This window comes from Panthera leo, chromosome A1 (genome assembly GCF_018350215.1).
Source record: "Panthera leo isolate Ple1 chromosome A1, P.leo_Ple1_pat1.1, whole genome shotgun sequence".
NCBI lineage: Eukaryota > Metazoa > Chordata > Mammalia > Carnivora > Felidae > Panthera > Panthera leo.
In genome coordinates, this window is record NC_056679.1 from 304634 (window position 1) to 325498 (window position 20865).

General features: G+C 46.0%; 1 protein-coding gene across 1 annotated transcript in view; it reads left to right on the plus strand.

Annotated features, from left to right (window-relative positions):
* Nucleotides 1-10671: 10671 nt before the first annotated feature.
* Nucleotides 10672-20865, plus strand: part of ATP12A (ATPase H+/K+ transporting non-gastric alpha2 subunit) — a 28623-nt gene continuing 18429 nt past the window's right edge. The window contains exons 1-8 of the mRNA XM_042921018.1: nucleotides 10672-10705; nucleotides 11373-11531; nucleotides 15105-15164; nucleotides 17593-17796; nucleotides 18557-18670; nucleotides 19622-19756; nucleotides 19887-20004; nucleotides 20259-20527. Of these exons, the coding sequence (XP_042776952.1) occupies nucleotides 10697-10705; nucleotides 11373-11531; nucleotides 15105-15164; nucleotides 17593-17796; nucleotides 18557-18670; nucleotides 19622-19756; nucleotides 19887-20004; nucleotides 20259-20527 (1068 nt within the window). The 5' untranslated portion in view covers nucleotides 10672-10696. The remainder of the gene's footprint in view (nucleotides 10706-11372; nucleotides 11532-15104; nucleotides 15165-17592; nucleotides 17797-18556; nucleotides 18671-19621; nucleotides 19757-19886; nucleotides 20005-20258; nucleotides 20528-20865) is intronic.

The following is a 20865-nucleotide window of genomic DNA, read 5'->3' on the forward strand; positions in this document are numbered from 1 at the left end:
TTAGAAGCTCTCTGTATGGTTTGCTGGGCTGATGAGCTTAGAGAGCTTGCATTAGTTTCTATTAGCTCAGGATTCTCCAGAGACACAGAACCCATAGAATATTTAAATATAGAGAGATTTATTTTTCAACAATTAGCTCACAAAGTTGTTGGGGCTGGCAAGGCCAATGTCTACAAAGCAGGCCAGCAGGCTGGAGTCCCAGGGAAGACTTGATACTGCAGCTTGAGTCAAAAGAGGTCTAGAGACAGAATTCCCTCTTCCTTGGGGGACCTCAGTCTGTTTTCTCTTAAGTCCTTCAACTGATTGGATGAGGCTCACCCACATTATGGAAGGTAATCTACTTTATTCAAAGTCTACTGATTTAACTGTTAATCATGTTGAAAAACAATGCTTTCACAGCAATATCTAGACTAGCATTTGACCAAAAACTGGATGGTACGGCCTAGCCAAGTTGACACAGAAAGTTAACCATCATAGACCTTTAGTCAGAATTTTCTTTTTTAAAGTTTACTTATTTATTTTGAGAGAGAGAAGAGTGTGCATGAGCAGAGGAGGGTCAGAGAGAGAGGGAGAGAGAGAATCCCAAGCAGGATCCACACTGCCAGTGCAGAGCCCGACATGGGGCTTGAACTCACTCATGTGAGATCATGACCTAAGTTGAAGTCAAGAGCCAGATGCTTAACTGACTGAGCCACCCACCAGCCCTACTCAGAATTCTCTAAGAGCTGAAAGGTTGCATCAGAAGTAAGATGAAATTATTGAACTGAGACCAGCTTTTTTTTGCTTCTGTGTGGCATGTCTTTCATTGATTGCTGAAGTGGAGCTGAGGGGTGCCCCTGGCAAAAGATCGGGTTCACAACCAGTGTCAGCCCAACCCCTTGGGAAGGTGGAGGGTCCAGGACAGCCCAAGGCCTGGCTTCTCCAGTCTAAAGCCAACTCAGCTCATATTTCCTGGCCATGTAGGGAGGGAAAGAAGTAAAAGAAAGGTGTCGTTAAGTTGCCACACAGGTGCTGATAAGCTTCCATAGGCATTCCGAGAAGAGGTGGTTAGTATATGAGATTCAAACAGCCTGTAATCACCTAGACTAGTAGGATTTCCATTCACTTGCTCACCATGGGAACAATATGATTCTTACTGCAGATGAACCATCTCTCACACACTCGTGATGGCATCAAAACCAAATGACCCATCACACAGGAGTGGAGAACAACCGACAAAGCCTAGCATTTGCTGAACTGAACTGGAAAATCTCCCAAGGAGATCACAGTTGTTCGTGTCCTAGACTATGTCTCTGGGAATTAGAAATTGGCATTATGAGGGGCACCCGGGTGGCTCAGTTGGTTGAGCATACAACTTTGGCTCAGGTCATGATCTCACAGTTCATGGGTTTGAGCCCCGCGTTGGGCTCTGGGCTGACAGCTCAGAGCCTGGAGCCTATTTCAGATTCTGTATATCCCTCTCTCTCTGCCTGTCTCTGTCTCTCTCTCTCTCTCTCTCTTTCTCACTCCATCAAAAACAAACATTAAAAAATTTAAAATAAAAAAAAGAAATTGGGGGGCGCCTGGGTGGCTCGGTCGGTTAGACGTCCGACTTCGGCCCAGGTCACGATCTCACAGTCCGTGAGTTCGAGCCCCGCGTCGGGCTCTGGGCTGATGGCTCAGAGCCTGGAGCCTGCTTCTGATTCTGTGTCTCCCTCTCTCTCTGCCCCTCCCCCGTTCATGCTCTGTCTCACTCTGTCTCAAAAATAAATAAACGTTAAAAAAAAAAATTTAAAAAAAAAAAAAAAAAGAAATTGGCATTATTCTGTAAACGGTGTTCTGTCAGCCTTCAATCCTCTCTGCTGATTCAGAACCCCAGCATCTACAGAGGTTCTCCAGCAACCCTGGCATGCCAGGAAAGGTCTCCATTCCTTCCTCCCTCTGCTCCAGCCCTGTCACACTCCACTGCTAACTCCCTGTCCACCAGACACCAAGGATCATCACCACTTCCTGCAAATTCCTGCTGAACCTCAGTTTTCATGAGGCATGGCCACTGTCAATGCACAGAACTTATAGGTGCCAAACCCAAGCTTTGGAGGTGTGGGGGACAGACTTCTGAGCTTTTATTCTCAGTCCTCTCTCTTCCTTGAGCCAGAGGTGCATCCATAAGCTGGGCCAAAGACAAACTGGAATGACAACACATTGCACGGCTCTTCCAATGACTAGCGTTTTTGTACTGGACCAACCTATGCATACCTCATTCTTTCTTCCCTGCAAGGAGATGTCTCCACCCAACCTCCTTACTTTTGGTCTGCCCCACAGATTAACCAGACATGCCCAGGCAGGTCCTACTGTTGGACACAATTTAGGCTCAAGCTGGATTGCAATGTGTTCTCTTCCCCTTGTGTAAACACATGCACATATCAGTTACCTATAAAAATATAGAAATAATTAGAAATGTTGTTGCTTTGAGGTCATGACATTCAATAAGTTGTTTGTAGAATGAATCTAAAACCTTTTCATGAAAAGCTGTATTCAGATGTCAATATTTACAGGTTACTTGAAGCCAGCACATGGCTGAGACACTCAACTTGCTGTTGGTGAATGTGTACTTCAGGCTGTCTGCTTTGGAGTATAACTGGCCTGTGCTTACTCACACACACTCCCACATCCCCTTCTTCCTGGGAACAAGAGCGGCCTTTTTCCAGGGAGTTGCTATGAGACATTTGCCCTTTAGTCTACAGATCTGAGCCACAAGAGCAAAGCACCCATTTAATTACATGCAATAAAACTACCACATAAGTATGTACAAAGGCAAGATAAAGGTTCTTAGACCATAAAGTGTTAGAGTCAGAAGGGATCTTAAAGAGCATCTAGTCCAGGGCCCTTGACCTTGGCTACACATTAGAACCACCTGGGGATGCAGCTCACACCAGGCAACTAGAGTCACTCTCTGCAGGTCCAGGCACAGGTATGCACAGGCTGAGGGCCAATGACCTGGTCCAATGGTTCTCAAGCCCACTCATTCATAAGAATTACCTGGGGAGCCTTATAAAAATAAACTTCTGGGACCTATCCCATACTTATTTCGGTGTGGGGTTTTTAAAGCTTCCAAGAGATTCTGTGATCAGTCAGGTTTGGGAACCATTGATCTACCCAGCTCTAACACTGTCCTGAGGCCACAGATATGTTAAGTGTCTTGCCATAGCAAATATGGTCAGCAGATAAGAAAGCCAGGACTAGAATACCGTTGTACAGGTTCTCAATTCAGCATCATTTATGAAGTAATTATTGAGTCTTTCTGTCTCTCAAGCTGGAAAGAAATATCTACTTTTACATTTTAGGTTTCACAAAAAAATTTGAACAATGTTTTGTCTTTTTCTATTTCATCAAAAGCTCCTCACATCTAGAAAATCCAACTGCAAAATGAGTTTTTTTCAGTAGTTTATAAGATACTTTCCTAATTGCAAAAGTCAATCATTAAAATCAAAGGTTATGAAGGGAGATTGTGAAATCTCCTTTTAAAATGATATTTTAAAAATATTCTTTCATTTCTCCAAGAGAATTTAGATGTGGAGGCAACTAGTACATGCCAATCACCATGGCTGTGTCCCTGAGAGACTTAAGCAGCAAAGAGCATAGTCCTTTGATGGGGAGACAAGCAAATGAAAAGAAGCAATCAGGGACTATGAATGCATTAGTCCTCTGGAGCAGGTAGAGTGTGAGGTGAGCTGTTACTCAGAGAATGACTCATGGAAGAAGCAAATCTTGAGAAGTAAAACATGATGTTTCCAAATCCAATCCAGCCCTAGGAGTCAGGAAACATTCACCATTTGTTTTTTCTCATAATCTCGTGGTTTGTTGTTTCTTTGTGCTAATTACCATTGGAGTTTTTTTGTTGTTGCTTCTTTTCTTTCACTGGCAGGTTTTGTTTTGTTTTGGTTTGGTTTGGTTTGGTTTTCTGGTTTGTTTGGGATTTGTCTTTTGTCTTTTACTAAAGTCGTCCTTTGCTCAGTCAGAAATGAACTGGCACACAACTGCAAAGCCTGCGGGTGTTCTATAAATTCTTGGTGCCTGAGTGATGCCAGGTGGCCTTGATAGAGATGGTCTCACACAGGTATCAGGAGCCCAGTGTGTCTTTTTGGAATGTGCTCCCCCTGCTGGTCACCACCAAAAGTGAAAATTGGTTTTGAGAAGGTGCTGAATTCCTACAGGGTCCTTTCAGACCCAAGAATGGGACCTCTGCAGAGTGGTAAGAATTTTCTGGCTGAAAAGATATCTGATTAAAGAAAAAAACCATCTTACCTCCACACTCATGCAGGTTGACTGTCTTAAAGCGAATCTGGTTCATCTAGGCACTTGGGAGGGACTGGCAAAAAGAGAAAATCTGAATCTGTTTTTATTTTCACGTTTGCCCTAGCAACAAGACAAGTAGAACTTAGGCCCCAAATGTGCCCACTGACAAGCAATAAAGGATTGACCCCCAATCCATCTAGAGGGTATAGTGTTGCCAGCAAATAGCAAATAACGATATCCAGGAATAGGGTTGCCAGAAAATAACAAATAACAATATCAAGTTAAATTTTCATTTCAGCTAAATAACGTGTGTGTGTGTGTGTGTGTGTGTGTATAATATTTAGTGGGTATGTCCTATGCAACATTTAAGACATACGAAAACATTATTCATTGTTTATCTGAAATGCAACACTAATGGCAGCCTTGTGCTTTATCTGGCAACTCTAAGCAGGAAGAAAAAGTAAGAGGAGAAACATCAGTCTGTTAGATAATACTGCCCAGATGTAGTAGTGACTGGAAGCTGGGGACTGTTGAGCCATTAGACAGGACATGATAACCAGCCCCACCAAGACCCATCTAACTTAATTTTCTCTCCCTATAGCTGGAGACAGTTAGACCCTGCACTATTGTAACTGTCAATTAACTAAATGTAGTTTGTCCTGTTTTTCTGACTCTGCCTGTTTCCTAGAGTGTAATCATGCTGGTCTCGTGTTAATTAACACATATTGCATTTCGGCAGCCGGTGGCTTTATTTCCTAAGGGGACACTTTGACAGCCACAATAAGATTGCCTATAAATGTACTAAGTGTTTTCTTTTGCCTTTCCTACCTCTGGCCTCCCCCAGCATCCAGATGCACTTTACAGAGCAGGTCTGACCCTTTGCTGTCTCCCCTGTGTGATGGCAGATAGAATTTCAGAATCTCCACTGCCAACTTACCTCTTAAGGGCACTTCCTGGCAGAATTTGCAGGCAAGCATCTGCCAGTTTTCTCCTGATTGTCCCTTGAAAGCAGTTTCTCATTTCCTCTACTCGTTTTTTTATTTCCTTGGATGTCTATGCAGAATGCCTAAAGTATCTAGGCATGCTTTGAACTCTTCACTGGGTTGTGGCATTGGCCACTCTTGTGCACCTTTCTGGATCAGCAAGAGCTAAGCTGGTCCTGCTGTGAATGAGACCAGGAATTCAGGCCGTGTTCCTTTTCTTTTCTTCTCCATTTGCTTCTTCAGTGAATTTTTGTTATTTTGAAGTGTTGAATCCCAGAACAGATTTGTTCTGAGAGTTAGACATGCTGACTTAAGATGCTGGCTTATCATAGACAATTTATATAAAGTATATGAGAGAGAAAGAGAGAGACAACCAAGTAAGGAAGTGTTTGTAATCTGTGCCTGGTTTACATCAAACACTGACCCCATAAGGACAAGGTCATCTCATGCACCCAAACACCAAAACTGGCATCTGACAAGGGACAGATCAAACATGGAAGTTGGGGGAGATCAACACAGTTGTATTAACTTTATGGAAAAAAGGTCAAACTCTACATTTTACTTTTTTTTATGAACGTAGATCTTCATAAATAATGGAGCACCTCGTCACTATTAGTAATTAATTTACTAATAACTGATCTTTGTGGATGAGACAGACTGTGTCTCCTATGATGCCCCTTAATCCCATAGATCCCCTTTTCCAGCCCTTAGAACAGCTCAGTTAACCATGGAAGCACAGGATAAATATAAATTTGTTGAGGCATGGAAAGGGGAGAGTCCCATAAGCTTCCCTAACTGGGATTGTGTAACTACCATTTGCTCTCTCCCTGGTTTCATTCCAAAGACTCTCGACAGAACAAATAAATTTTGCCTAAAATAACAGTTGCCTGGAGACTTGACATGCTCAGGGCATCTGAGTGCTAAAGCACATTTGACAAAAGCCGCAAGACACCTTGTTTAGGACCTGTTCACTGATAGGAAACTCGAATAAAGAGAACTGGGTTCAAGACTCATGTTGGGACAGTTGCAAGCCCAGTAACTTCAGAGTTAGGAGGGCTCTCCGTGTTTGTTCTAGAACCACTCATCTTTCTCAAAATGTGGTTTCCATTAGGCTACTCTCATCCTCAAGCATTCCCTAAGGCATAATGATAAAGCCCAGCCCCTGCACAGTCCCATCTTAACAGCCAGACCTCCTGCTACTCCCTGAGAGAACCTGTCTGCTCTGGCTACCATTCTCTCACTGGAATGCTACCATTTTCATTCCCACCCCTTCGGTCATTGCAGGAATGATTACCTTCCTCTTTCTTCCTCTCCCACAGCACTCATCACCCTCCTCCCTAGTTGTCTCAGATTACACGGCCTTCAAAATCCACTTGCCCCCCCCCCCCTTCAAGAGCACCCATCATTCCACTGCCTAGAGCTCACTGCTTCCTTGGTTCCCCTCTGGAATTCTGCTGTCTGCCCACTGACTCAGTACTGGACCACTGCTGCCTTTGACATGTCTTTATATTAATATTCTAACCTGGAGTGATGTATCTTACCTCCTCAACCAGGTCAAAATCTCTTTCAAAAGAAGGACCTGTCATGGCACTACACACACATGACTGGCCTCCAGTAAATATTTCAGGAATAAACAATTATTGGAGTATCTGCTTTTGGCTCCCTAACTCTGAAGAGTATGGAAGCTGGTAACAAAGAGAGTATCACCCCAGTCACAGAAGAGGCGAATTCCTGCAAAATTAACCAAGCGCCTTTCTATGAATAATATCCTTCACGTCATATGTGCTATGTGTCTTATATGTTACACACATATATATGGTTAAATTCCATGAGAAAGGTGAAGATGATTCAAATGGGAAAAATGTTTCACCCTAAGATTCAAAAACAAATTTAAGAACTTCAGAAGGCAGTCAATTTTTTTCAATCACCTATTAAAAGGAAAATGGTGATTTTTTTGAAAAAGGATCTTAGTACCCAAAATAAGTCACAGACAATAAACCCAAGTAACCTAATATTTTAGGGAGCTATATTCACAAGGGGGAAAAAACATGCCCTGTGGCATGCCCCCATGGCCCCACCTAAGGCCCCTGCAAGCCTTTTACCTACTTCTAAAATCACCCCATCCACTCCAGTCATGGTCTTTAATTGCCTCAGGCAGGGCCATTATCATGGTATTGGTGCTTATTTCCGAAAGCAGGTTTCCTTTCTGCAGGTTGTTCAGATGCCAACCTCAGAGTTTCTTATACATGAAGAAATGAGGAAGCAGTGTAGCGGTGTGCTTGCCTCCGGTTTTGTTTTGGTTTTGGTTTTTCATTTTGACTCTAATCCAGACACCCTCATCCGTGCAGAAATGCAGCCTAGTCATAGCCTGGCACGATGAGTGGACACAGGTGTGTGGGGACTGCCTGTGTGCGTGGGACTGGAATCCAGGGAGAGGAAGAAAACAGTGGGCAGCAGTGGCACTGGCTGGTCCTGATGTGAGGCAGGAAGTGAACCTTCCTCTTCCCATTAGCACCTGGATCCCCTTTTCTTCTGTTGAATCTTCACACTCACACTGCCTGGAGCCAGCTGGCAGATGTCCCTTTACCCAGGATTCTGCAGCAGGAGGGGGGGCCTTCAGAGTAACAAACGTGATCCAGTAACACAAGGTCCAAACTCTGCCACTCTTTCTGCCTCCCTCCTACCTTTCACAGAGAGTGAAAAGGGACAGAAAAAAAAAACTGAATAATTAATTCTAAGAAATAAAAATCTTGGGGTACCTGGGTGGCTCAGTTGGTTAAGTGTCCGACTCCAGCTCAGGTCATGATCTTACAGTTTGTGGATTCGAGCCCCGCATCGGGCTCTGTGCTGACAGCTCAGAGCCTGAAGCCTGCTTGGAATTCTGTGTCTCCCTCACTCTCTCTCTCTGTCCCTCTCCCACTCACGTTCTCTCTCTCTCTCTCTCTCTCTCTCTCTCTCTCAAAATAAATAAACATTGAAAATTTTTAATTAAAAAAATTTAAAAATCTTGCCATCTCCTTCATCTTACCTTTAAGCTCTTAAAGTGCTTAGAATCAATGCAATTCACTGCTAAATTATTTTCTGCTTGGGTCTTTTACTATTGTCTGTTCATTAATTTTGCCTCTCCAACTCAAGTGTAACTTTCCTGAGGGCAGAGAATGACACATTTTAGTACCATTTCTCACCACTCCCCCCCCCCCCGCATGTCTGTTATAGTTTCACATAAATTAAGTGCATTAATTGATTAAAATGAGCTAGGAGTAACTGCATATATTATGACAGCCTATCCCAAATATGTAATATTTATCAATGAGGACAGTCCTAAAAGAGCTTCTTGGCATGGATAGGCTTCCTTTGACAGACAGGAAAACCCAGCCTCAAGCAGAAGTTGCGACCGTAGTATTTAGGCTGAGAAGGTGTCTTAAGTTGAACCCTGGCCTTTAGGGCCAACTCAAGAGAGGTCATTAGAATTGGGTGGAGTTCAGGGTACGTTGCCCAGAATAGGATGCGTGATAGTCCCCGGGGCAGAAAGAGGGGAGTCTGTGTTTCTGAGGGGAAATCCAGACTACGGTTCTATCAGGTGAGGACTACTCCAGGTGCCTGCCTCCCAGACGGACATTGTCCTCAAGAAATAATGGGATGTGTGGACTCTGGGGAGCAGCAGAGCAGCAACAAGGCAGGGTGTGTGTGTGGAGTAGCCCTATTTGTCCTTTTTGGTAGAAGTCACACTCTAGGATACCTGATGGCATCAGAGTGAAACATGGGTCACAGCAGCAGTGGCTGAGACTGGCAGAAGCCAGGAACTCTGCAGGACCAGAGAGGTGCCAGAGAATCTGACAACGTTCTTTTTTGCCCAGTTTAGTAGTAACTAACACTTTCCCAAAATTGACACCAACAAGAGTAAACAGCAACCTTCTCTAGGAGGAATTGTCACAATTTGCTGATTTCTAAATCGATGCCATCACCTCTCTCTTAGCCTATTCCTCTCCTTACATCCCTCTCTCTATCCCCCTAATCAAGTCAGAGTGAATCTGCATTTGCTTTGGAAGCTTGGATCACACTTGAGTTCAGGGGCATTTCTCCAGGCATCCTGCTTCTCTATTCTGTATCTGTCCAAGAAGGTAGAGCAGGGGCTGGAAGAGGTGACGGTGAGCCAGCAGCCACTTGGGCCCGCAAAGTCCCTTTTCTTGCATTCCCAGCAAACAGTGGGAATGTCAGCTGCACGAAAATTTTGCTTCGCCTTAGCCCTGTCTTCAAATTTTTCCTTTGAAGAACATTCTCCATGAGAGAAGGAAAGAGGGACACCGTACAGACCTACTCCAGGGGGCCACTGTTGCTTGAGTTTGGACTAGAATTTAATATCCCCTCCAACTTGAAAGAACCCGAAATGTGTATGTGCGAACCAGGTGTCACCCGGGAATTTCCTGTCCCTTACCATTTAGTTAAGGAGTGACTCATTGGTGTTGCCCAGCTCCACAGGGGTGTGTTGGGGGAGGGCGTCGGACTTCAAAGTCTGCCATTTTGGAAAGAAAATAAGAAAGGAAGGGGGGTGGGGAGGAAGGCAGGCAGCAAGGAAGGGACTTGCGTGTGTAGCTTTGGCGGAAGGGGGAGACGTCTGTGCCAGTTAGGGGGTGGGGGTGTCTGTCCGGCCTCAGCCCGCAGCTTCAGTTCTGCCCACGGGGCACAGTCAAGTCCCGGAGTCTCCCGGCTGCGCGGCTTCCTCCCATCTGTCCTCTCCACTTCCTGCCTCCACAGTGTTTCAGAACTCCAACTTCTTCCCCGGATCCCCGAAGTCATTCAGCTACGCCTCACAGCTCTCTCGGTTATTCCCAAATTCACCCTGACAGCCACATTCGCCTGTGGAAATCCATTCTCCGGTAATAAGTCGCCTCGTGTGGCCAGACCTTCGAGAGCAGTTGCCGCCAGGAACTGCAATTCCCCCGTCTGCTTGCATACTTTTACCAATTCCTTTGTTGGCAAGCAAATTTTAGAAGCAGAGCGGGCGAGGGTTTCCACCCCAGCTTGGACGAGGCCTCGTGAGCGTCCGGGGCTCGCTCGGCGGCGGGCCGACGGCGCTGCCCTTCAGGACCCCGCGCACCGGGCCGGGGCCCGCACCGCGCCCGGCTCCCGGGATAGAGGTCCCGTCGTGGTTTTCCGCGCCGGGGCCCGCGCCTGCGGCTTTCCCGCCTCCCGGGGCGTCCCGGGGCTGGCGCGTGGGCGGGGCGGGCGGCATTTAAGGCGGGCACCGCCTCCCGGCGGCAGCGGCTGGCGCTCGGCCGCGGGAGGTGCGCCTCGGGACCGCGCCGCCGCCGCCAGAGCCCGACGGGACCCCCGCCCTGCGCGCGCCGCCCGACGGGACCCCCCGCGCTGCGCGCGCCGCCGCCGCCGCCGGAGCCCAGACCCCGCGCCCGCCCGCAGGCGGCGCCACTAGCGGCGCCATGGTCAAGGTGCGTGCGGCCCCCGGCGTCCGCCCGAGACCAGTGCGGACGGGTGGAAGGCGAAGAGAAAGAGGGAGGGCGGGTCGTCTTTATTCTGCCTTCCTTCTGGCCTCTGCACGGCCCCTCTCCCCTCCTGCGGCTAGCCGGGGTGAAGACCCAAATCCAAACCTCGGGGGAAGGGGCCCCAGGGGCCCCCGGGCCGGCGCCGATTCGGAAGCTGGAGCGGGGCGGGGGGTTAAGACCGCCCTGCCCGCGACTGAGGTTCACGAGCTCAGTGGGCACGCCGCACCCGAGAAGCGGGACTGACGGCCGGTGTGTCCTGTGGGGAGCAAGATACTAGGGCGCCCCTGGGGCTTCTTGGAGGGGTCATGTCTCCAGCTGGGGGAAGTAACTTCCCACCTTCCCCACCCCCAAGAGGGGTACCCTGAGGAGATGCTGGCAGGGCTGTGTGGCCTAGCCTTCCCTCTACACTGGAGGAGAGGAAAAGAAAGGGGTCCAGGAGTTGCTATTTGAAGGTGGGGGAGAGAGAACCTCTCCACAGTCTCGCCAGAGGAGAGAGTGAAAGGTGCGAGGGAGGCTCCCTTCCCTGCCGGTCCCTGACCCACAGGGAGAAGAGCTTGACGCCTCTTCAGAAAACCCATCTCGGACCAATATGGCACCTCTGCTTTCCTTTCAGAAAACACTAGAAATTTACTCTGTGGAGCTCAGTGGAACGAAAGACATTGACCAAACAGGCAAAGGGGATGATGGCAAGGAGAAGTACAGAGGCCTGAAGAACTGCTTTGAACCCAAAAAGAATCACCAGAAAGAGGAGCTTAAGAAAGAACTGGATCTGGTCAGTTGATTTGGTCCTTAAGCCAAATGGGTCCACTGAGTACTGCCCTTCCCCCTGAGAACTTGCCCCTATAACCTGCCTCTTACAAAAGAAAGATCAGTCTCGACGATTTGAAAATCTCCCTCCCCGCTCCGCCCTGAGATTTGTTTCCTTGTTTAAAATAAATGGCGTGATAATATCTAGCCAGGGGTAGGTCCTGTGCAGGATTCCTGTATTCTGGTTGTAGGCACTCTGAGGGAAGAGCCTCTGATTCCAGTCCCCACAGGCACAGCCCAGACCTCTTTGCTTCCCGGCTGTTTCATTGAGACATAGGTGACCGATTGCCAGTTTTCAGCTGGTAAGGTAAAACTGTTGGAGCTGGAACCATGCAGGAGAAAAACCAAAACCATGAAACCTTGCTAGGTTTCTGGCTGTGTATGCCCCATGAGAAAGAATAATTTCACTGGTAAGAATATTGGGCTTGGATTCAGAGAACCTTAGGCTCAATTTAGTTCCACTTCACTGATTGATAACTGGGAGCAAACCACCTAGCTTCAGTGAAGCTCCATTTTCTTTGTGGAAAGTGGGAAATAAGCAGTTTGCAGGGGTGAGGGGGAAAAGTGAGAAAAAAGTAAGAATATTGTGTAACTGATGCAATTTGTAGTTTAAAGTGTAATTTATAATTAGCCATTTTGTGATTTATGGAAGCCTGGTATTCCTGTTAAGGAGGAACTTTGGAATTATCAAAGCTGGCCACCATGGGAAAGACCTGCCTCAGAACTGAAATGTGACAGGTTACATCTTAGGAACGTCAAGGCGGAAACTTCCACACGAAGCCCGAAGTTTGCTAGATTGCCCCTGCAGTTCACTGCAGACTTTAAAATTCTGTTATTGTTGGAGCAGGTAATAGTGGTGCAAGTTCATGTGGGCTAGCGAGCCAATTGTTAAATATTCAGGAATTTGGCAAGTCGGTTGACATTGGGTTAGCAGCTTGAAATTTGGCTATGGTGAGAAATCAGGGAATGCTACAAATCAGAGCTTTCAGTTTATTTTTCCTGGCAGGCTCTTAAACATTTAGCAGCACACCACTAGGTATTTACCCATGTATGTTCTGACAGTTAAGAACACAGCCCTGAAACTGGACTGACCCAAATTCAGATCCCAGTTTGATTGACATTCATTTCCTATTTTGAAAAACAGGAATTAAAAATGGTGCCTACCTGTTGAAGTCATTAAGAGGGTTAAATGAAGTAAAGGAGGAGAAAGGCTTAGCACAGCACCAGACGATAGATAGCCATTCTTATTTCCTATGTATCTCTAGGATTTGGGATTGAAGGCAAATCTAGTCTTCCTTGAAATTGCTACTTACAACATGAACGTATATCCATTATGCCTGTTTACTATGAAGATAATCTCCCTTTTTTTGAGCATTTTGTGAAGATGTATAATATAGGAAAATAATTTTTATGGTGTTAGCCGGTGTTCCCCTGCTTCCCTGCTGAGAGAGGAACATCTTTCTTTCCCAACATTCTCACAAGAATCCTATAATTTCATTTGTGACAGCACACTTGGATGCCCTCTGGCACATTGGAACTTTGACAAGAACTAAAGTATCCCTGGCTTCTGAATAAACAGGCTGATTAATGACCCAAGCCTGAGCCACAGGATGATGCCCTGAGCTATTCTAGTGCCGGCCAGCAGGGTGCACCAGAGGCACCCACCCCTCCTCCTTCTCCTCCCCCATGCTCTCATCCACAAAGTCAGGGGTAAAGGAAGAGGAAAGGTATTCTGCCTCACACTATATATAGGCTCCTTAAAGTCTGAGTTCCATCCATGTGAACAATGGCTGTAATCACCTGTTACCTCTGTCTGCCCAGAACTTAGCACACAGTGCACAGAACTGTGTCTTAATCCTTTGAATCCCCAGCAATATCTTTCAATTATTAATATGAGTACAACGACTGAATGAGTAAAGCAGAATCTGGCTGAGGAAAGGGCAAAAAAATGTTGTAATTGGAAAATCTAATCTCTTACACAACATGTCACTTTTTTGCATGTACTTAAGAAAAGAGATGGTTCTTTTACCCATCACAGTATAAATCTTTGTTTCAGATGATCAGAGCTTAAAGAATCCTGAGTGCTGCTGCTAAGAATTTACCCAAGGGATACAGGAGTGCTGATGCATAGGGGCACATGTACTCCAATGTTTATAGCAGCACTTTCATCAATAGCCAAATTATGGAAAGAGCCTAAATGTCCATCAACTGACGAATGGGTAAAGAAGTTGTGGCTTATACATACAATGGAATATTACTTGGCAATGAGAAAGAATGAAATCTGGGCTTTTGTAGCAACGTAGATGGAACTGGACACTGTTATGCTAAGTGAAATAAGTCAGTCAGAGAAAGAAAGATACCATATGTTTTCACTCATATGCGGATCATGAGAAACTCAACAGAAGACCAGGTGGGGGGAAAAGGGGGAAAGAAAAGTTACAGAGAGGGAAGGAGGCAAACTATAAGAGACTCTTAAATACTGAGAATGAAGTGGATAATGGGCATTGACGAGGGCACCTATTGGGATGAGCACTGGGTGTTGTATGGAAACCAATTTGACAATAAATTTCATATTAAAAAAAAAAAAGAATCCTGAGTGCTAGATTTTCTAGGTAGGGTGCAGGAGAGTTACTTAACCCTGGGTTTTCCAAGACAGGAAGAGGCTTCTAATCCTGTAGCCCAGTGGGTCTCAAGGGAAGGGAGGGGAGGAATTTGCTCCCCAGGGGACATTTAGTAAGGTCTGGAGACATTTTTGGTAATCACAACTCCACGGAGGTTGCTAATAGGTGGCATATAGCAGGTGGAAGCCCCCCCACCCCCCCACAACAAAGAGTTATTGGCCCAAATGTCTGTAACACCAAGGTTGAGAAACTCTGCTTTAGTCTGATGATTCTATAACAAAATTAGCAAGTGTGGACCATACTGATATTTATTTGCCAGATTGTAAGTCTCAGGACTTCTCTAACAAGTGAACTCCGTGAGTCTCAAGTATTTGATTAAGGAAAGTCTTGCCTCTTCCTACCAGAGACTACCTGCCCAAAGAGGGCTGCACGGGTAATAAGTTGTGAGAATATATCAGATGGGTCTGGTTAGGTATAGCTCATCACCCTCAACTAATCCCAGAACTCAGGTCTGAACTAAGTATCCAGATCACTAGTATCTGGACAACAGAGAGGTATGCTAGAATTTGCATGTGCTGGAGAACAGATTGAGGTGAAATGCATTGCTTTGTTCATAAAAACTAAAGACAGTTATTATGTGGTAAATGGCAAATTAAGCCTGAACTCGAGGGATGGCCAGAAAATCCCCTGGCCAGTGAATCAGAAGAGCAAACCTTTCTTGCAGCGAGACTCTCTTCCCTCACTGCAATAACCACCTGGCACAGAGGGTTTTTTCCTTTTCTCCCTCACTCCTGCCCCCCCCCCCCTTCTATCCTCAGTGCTACTCTCAGTTTTCAGGGGCTGGTCTAAACTTAGTTTAGCATTTGTGTCTTTTGGAATTATCTAATGCACTCTCTTCTTCTTTTCACGGACTTCAGGATGACCACAAACTCAGCATTAAGGAGTTGGAAAAGAAATATGGTACAAACATCATTACAGTAAGTCATCAGGGGACTGGGGATCAGGAAGACTGGGACGGAACTATACAAAGGACTGTACAAAGCTGTGTGCTTAGGGTGTGTGGAAAAGTGGATGGCATCTTTAGGATGAAGCAGCAACTTTGAGAATGCCATTCACCTACATACCCAGCATGTGAGAGGGGGCTGGTTAACCTGAAGAGCTGGCGGGGCTGAACCACGCCCCAAGTCAAGCCCCTCAGCTGAGCTGGATGCCTGGCTGTAAACAATCTTTTGATTATAACTGCAGGAAAGCTGTGGTATCCCTAGGAAGACTCAGACACGTCTTTATGGTCGTGGTCAGAGGCAGAGATTACTTTTAACCTCCGTGTCCAGGAAGTATAATGGTCTTATCAAAGAGTGGGGAAAACCAGTGATAAAAAGCAAGCATCCAGAGTGACAGTCTTAGAGCCCTGCTTGTCTGCCTCTTCCTCTGACAAGAGCACACACTGGTGTGCTCCAAGGCATCTAGCAAATTCCCCCATCACAGAAGGACTGCTTCAAATTCAAATTAAATTTCAAAAGTTTTGGTGTCTTGACATCAGGAGATTTGGAAACATCTGTTAAAGGCAACAAAAAGAGCTATGTGCACCGCACAGGACAAGCAGTGAGAGGGACAGGTGATCCCTGGTCTCAAGGAGTTAGCAGTCCAGCAAGGGATGCAGATATATAGGGGAGTATCATAACATCCAGTCTGTTCCACTTAGATGGCAAAGATAGGTTTAAACAGTGTGCTGAGTGACCCATTATGACCAGAGGAACCAGGCTCCCGGGATGGAGCAGTGCATGAATCAGGATATAGGAGGATTCAGGTTTAAGTTAGCAGAGTACCCAGGAGGCTGGAGAGGACAGGGTATGTTTGGAAATCAGTCTGGGGTTTCTGGGAGCTAATGTGTGTGGAAAGGGGAGAAGAGGGATAAAAAATAAGGCTGGGGAGTGGTAATTTGGGTGAAACTATCAAACACTTCCATATTAAACTAAGGAATAAGGACTATATTAGTTGTACTTACACACAATTTCTAAACAGGGAAGTGATTTGAATAAGATTGGTTTTCAAAAAGCAATTCTGGTAGAAGATAGTAAGTGGAAGATATATATAGATATAGATAGGTAGATTCTGGTAGAAGAGAGAGAGAAACAGACAAGCAATTCTGGTGGGAGATATATATAGGTATCGGTAGGTAGGTAGATAGATATTTTTTTTAAGTGGAAGATGGAAGGGTCTAGTAGAATGAGACAATCACTCAGGAATACAAAATGAGGAACCAAAACAGGGCGGTAGCAGTAAGATGGGAAAGGAAGGGGGCAGATTCAAGAGACATTTCAAAGAAATAACTGGTAGAACTTTGCTTTGCTGGAGTTTTTGAACAGATCCCTGATCCCAGTTACCAAGGGAGAGAAGCAGGAGGAGGAGGAGATTTGGTCAAGTGGTGGACAGGGCCATGGCACGGAGCTGGGGGCCGAGAGATTAGAGAAGGCCATAAGAAGGAGAAGGTGGTAAATTTTATTTGAATTATACTACAAGTTGGTGGCTCCAAATCTAGTTATTCAGCAAATACATGAGCCTCTATTACAGAAGAAGCAGTACACCCTATAAAAGACACAAAATGAATAAGGGTAGTCTTTAAACTATCCTTTAGGTAGCTTACAACGTATTAGGGAGAAAAAGTAATGACAAGACTTTCTCCACAAAGGATAGTTTGTGGGGGGGAAAAAAAGCCTTATGAATCACAATACACGATTTCAAGGTGGTGGAGGGGCCTGTGTGCACCTGTGGATGGCACGCTTACCAGGAAAGGCTTCTGGCAAGAAGTGACTGCTGATGTGGGCCTCAGGGGTTGGTAGGATTTATAACACTTAAGATGAGCAAGAACTTAGAACTTGGGGTGGATATATAGAAAAGCAGAAAGACACCAGACTTAAGGATGAAAAATTAGCCCAATAGAGAACATTTTCTGGATAATTACTACATTGCCCTTAACCCTGGTGATTAGCTTTTATATTTCAAATCCTCCTTAGCCAAGTTACTCCTATCTTGAGTGTAGTATAATGGCTCTGAAGCCAGGTTGCCTGGTTCAATCTGGTAGTACCAGGTACTAGCTGGATGATTTAACCTCCATATGCCTCAAATTCTACATCTGTAAAATGAGGATAATAATGGTACCTTCTTCAGAGGGTTATTTGGAAGAGTATATGAGCAAATATATGGAGTACATCGCCTGGCTGATAGCACTAATATTAAATATTCTTTTTAAAAAGGTGAGGGTTGGGGGAGAGGAGGCATCATCTACTTTTCCCGGGTCCTCCTTGCGCATGGTTAACTCCTACCCACAACCTGCAGAAAAAATGATGTCCAACCTCAGAGAAGAGAAATGTCTAATTCCTATTTGTTTTTGCTTGGCTTTCTCAGGGTCTTTCTAGCACCCAAGCCGCTGAGCTCCTGGCTCAGAATGGTCCCAATGCCCTCACTCCTCCCAAGGAAACACCGGAGATCATCAAGTTTCTCAAGCAGATGGTGGGAGGGTTCTCCATCCTTCTGTGGATAGGAGCCATCCTGTGCTGGATTGCATATGGGATCCAGTACTCCATGAATAAGTCCTCATCCCTAGACAACGTAAGCGGGCCTCTTTCTAGGGTTTGCTAAACTAGTAATGGGAAAACAATCATAAAGTAAGGCCTTTGGTGGGCAGAGCTGGAATCAGGAGTCTACACTGATCACTCACTGTGTGGGTTTGGGAAAATCAAGAATTTTACCAGCTATAAAACAGAAATTGTAGCTAACTTTCTGATGTCTCAGGGGCAGCATGAGGCGTGAATTTTAAAGAGAGAAAGAGGGGCACTCTAAGTTCCTAAGGGAAAAAATATCTGTATCCATATGAAATATTTTGGGGTTCTCTCACCTCAGAGCTAATTGTCTCCCTTTAACATGGGGAGCATCTATGCCTGCTGATAACTGAGTACCAAAGCCAAAAAACTGAATTGGCCAACATGATGCTAAGAGAAAGAAGCCAGATGCAAAAGGCCACACACTGTATGATTCTGTTGATATGAAATGTCTAGAATGGGTGCATCCTAGAGACAGAAAGCAGATCAGTGGTTGCCAGGGTCGGGGGGTGGGAGTGGGAACTGGGTACTAGGGATCTTATTGGGGCGATGAAAATGTTCTAAAACTGTATTGTGGTGATTGTTGCAAAACTGTAAATTCATTAACAATCGCTGAATTATGCACATTAAATGGATAAATTTTGTGGCCTATAAATGACACCAGAATACCACTGCCATGTCTCTTGCCTTCCCATGGAGAGCTCTATCCCTAGGACCTGACTCACTCCTGATGCCTGTTCTTCTGATCGATGCTTCTCCTCCTTACCCAGGCATACTTGGGCTGCGTGCTTGCCTTGGTTGTTATTTTAACGGGGATCTTCGCTTACTACCAAGAAGCAAAAAGCACCAACATCATGGCCACCTTCAATAAGATGATCCCACAGGTGGGTAGCAGCCATCCCTCTCTGGTCTCCACATGACTTCAGATGAGGAGGAGAGTGGGGCCTCTGAGGCAGAGAGTCTGTGCTCCACCATTTGCTGTCTAAGTCTTAGGCAGTCCCTCTGAAGCCCCACTTCTGCACAGAGTTTTGAGATGATCAGGGAAGTAGGACACAGGAAAATGCTTAGTCGAGAACAAAGCACAGAAACATCAATCATCACACAACATCTTCTATTACTGCTCATGAGCTTTGGTGGACTGTTCAAACAAAAGTAATTCAGGGGCTTCCAAGAGTGAGCTGTAGAAGTTCAGGAGTATTCCCTGGTAGCCAAGGAGGTCAACCTGCAATTCTTCATCTGTGACCATTTTTGCACCCATTTTGGAGCCTCTCTGCACATTGTCCCAAACTGCTCTTGGTGAGGGAGGCCTGCTGCTGCTGTCTTCCCGCAGGGTCCCGTGTTAGGTGTCCTCTAGGGAGACGACACACCACTGGCAGCACAGTAGGAAAACCATGCTGCCCCTGGCCCACGGAGCTGCCAGCTGGAGAGGGTTCTGGATGGGATCATCTGTGCTAAGAAGTGGGAGATCTGCTTCCCACTCCATTAAAGTTTTCCTGATCTGAGCAAGATTACTAAACCCTTTGGCTCAGGCTTCAGGGCTCTCCCTGCACATCCCATCTAAGATCACTCAATGTTAATTGTCCCTCTTACTGTCATACCCAGGGCTGTCAGTTTGTTATATCTGCCCACAACAGCATATTCTGGTTCCAAGAACTCTCTAAGAGTTCCTCCTCAAGAAACAAGAGATCTTAGTACGTTCAGTCCCTAGGTACAAGTCTTTGGCTTCCGAGAGCTGTGGCTTCCATGGCCTGCATTCCCGAGACGTGGGAAGGTGCAGATGGAGGAGCACTGGCATCATTCCAGGATGAGTTGCCTGCCACTGTTTTCCTTTGCAGCAAGCTCTTGTCATTCGAGATTCCGAGAAGAAGACCATCCCTGCAGAGCAACTAGTGGTGGGAGACATAGTGGAGATTAAAGGAGGAGACCGGATCCCTGCAGACATCAGGTTGTTGTCTGTTCAGGGCTGTAAGGTAAGCACCACAGGGCACCCCAAAGATCACGCTCGTAACGAGTTGCCATTATGTTGTCTTTCCAGGTCTCAGTGTGACTGTGACAGGAACGAGATGCCTAGTCTTCAACTTTTTTCAAAATTTCTTCTAGGTAGATAATTCATCTCTCACTGGGGAATCGGAGCCCCAAGCCCGCTCCTCTGAGTTTACCCACGACAATGCCCTGGAAACAAAGAACATCGGCTTCTATTCTACAACTTGTCTGGAAGGTAAGTCCAGCTGTCTCTCAGGACCACATGCCCCACCCATCCCCCTTCTCCCCCTTAGGTTTTATGTTCTTATCTCTTTACCACCTCTTGCTACAAAGCCTTTCCAAGAGAAAACATGGAACTGAAAAGCCTAGAGAACTTTGTAATGTCATGTGCTAATTGATCGTGTAAGCCAGCAAAGAGAGGACTGTAAACGGGCTGTGGTCCCCTTGTAGCTGAGGACTCCTGGAATAAAATGTCTACTTCACCTGTAGGCACAGCGACTGGCATGGTCATCAACACAGGCGACCGCACCATCATTGGTCAGATTGCCTCTCTGGCTTCAGGAGTTGGAAATGAGAAGACACCCATTGCCATTGAGATTGAGCACTTTGTTCATATTGTGGGAGGAGTGGCCATCTCCATCGGCATCCTTTTCTTCATCATCGCAGTGTCCCTGAAGTATCATGTCCTGGACTCCATCATCTTCCTCATTGGCATCATTGTGGCCAATGTGCCTGAGGGTCTCCTGGCCACTGTCACTGTGAGTCCATGCTGCTAGGTGGCCTATACCCTGACCCTGGTAACCCTTAGCATTCTGCTGTGCTGGGTGAGCACGCACCATACACTGTGAGTCTCCTCCATCTTCAGAGCCATGCTCCCTCCCTGTCAGGGATACCGTGGGACATTCTGAATAGACTGTTTCGTACACAAAAGGAACTGTGATATTGTTAATATTCAAACGCACTGTCCTAGAAAACGTTATGTTTTCATTTTCAGGAGATCTATCTACAAATTGCATATATTATCTTCCTCCTTAAGATCTAGATAAGACAAACTCAAACTACCACCTACAGATTTTCAGGAAGCCTGATGCCTTCT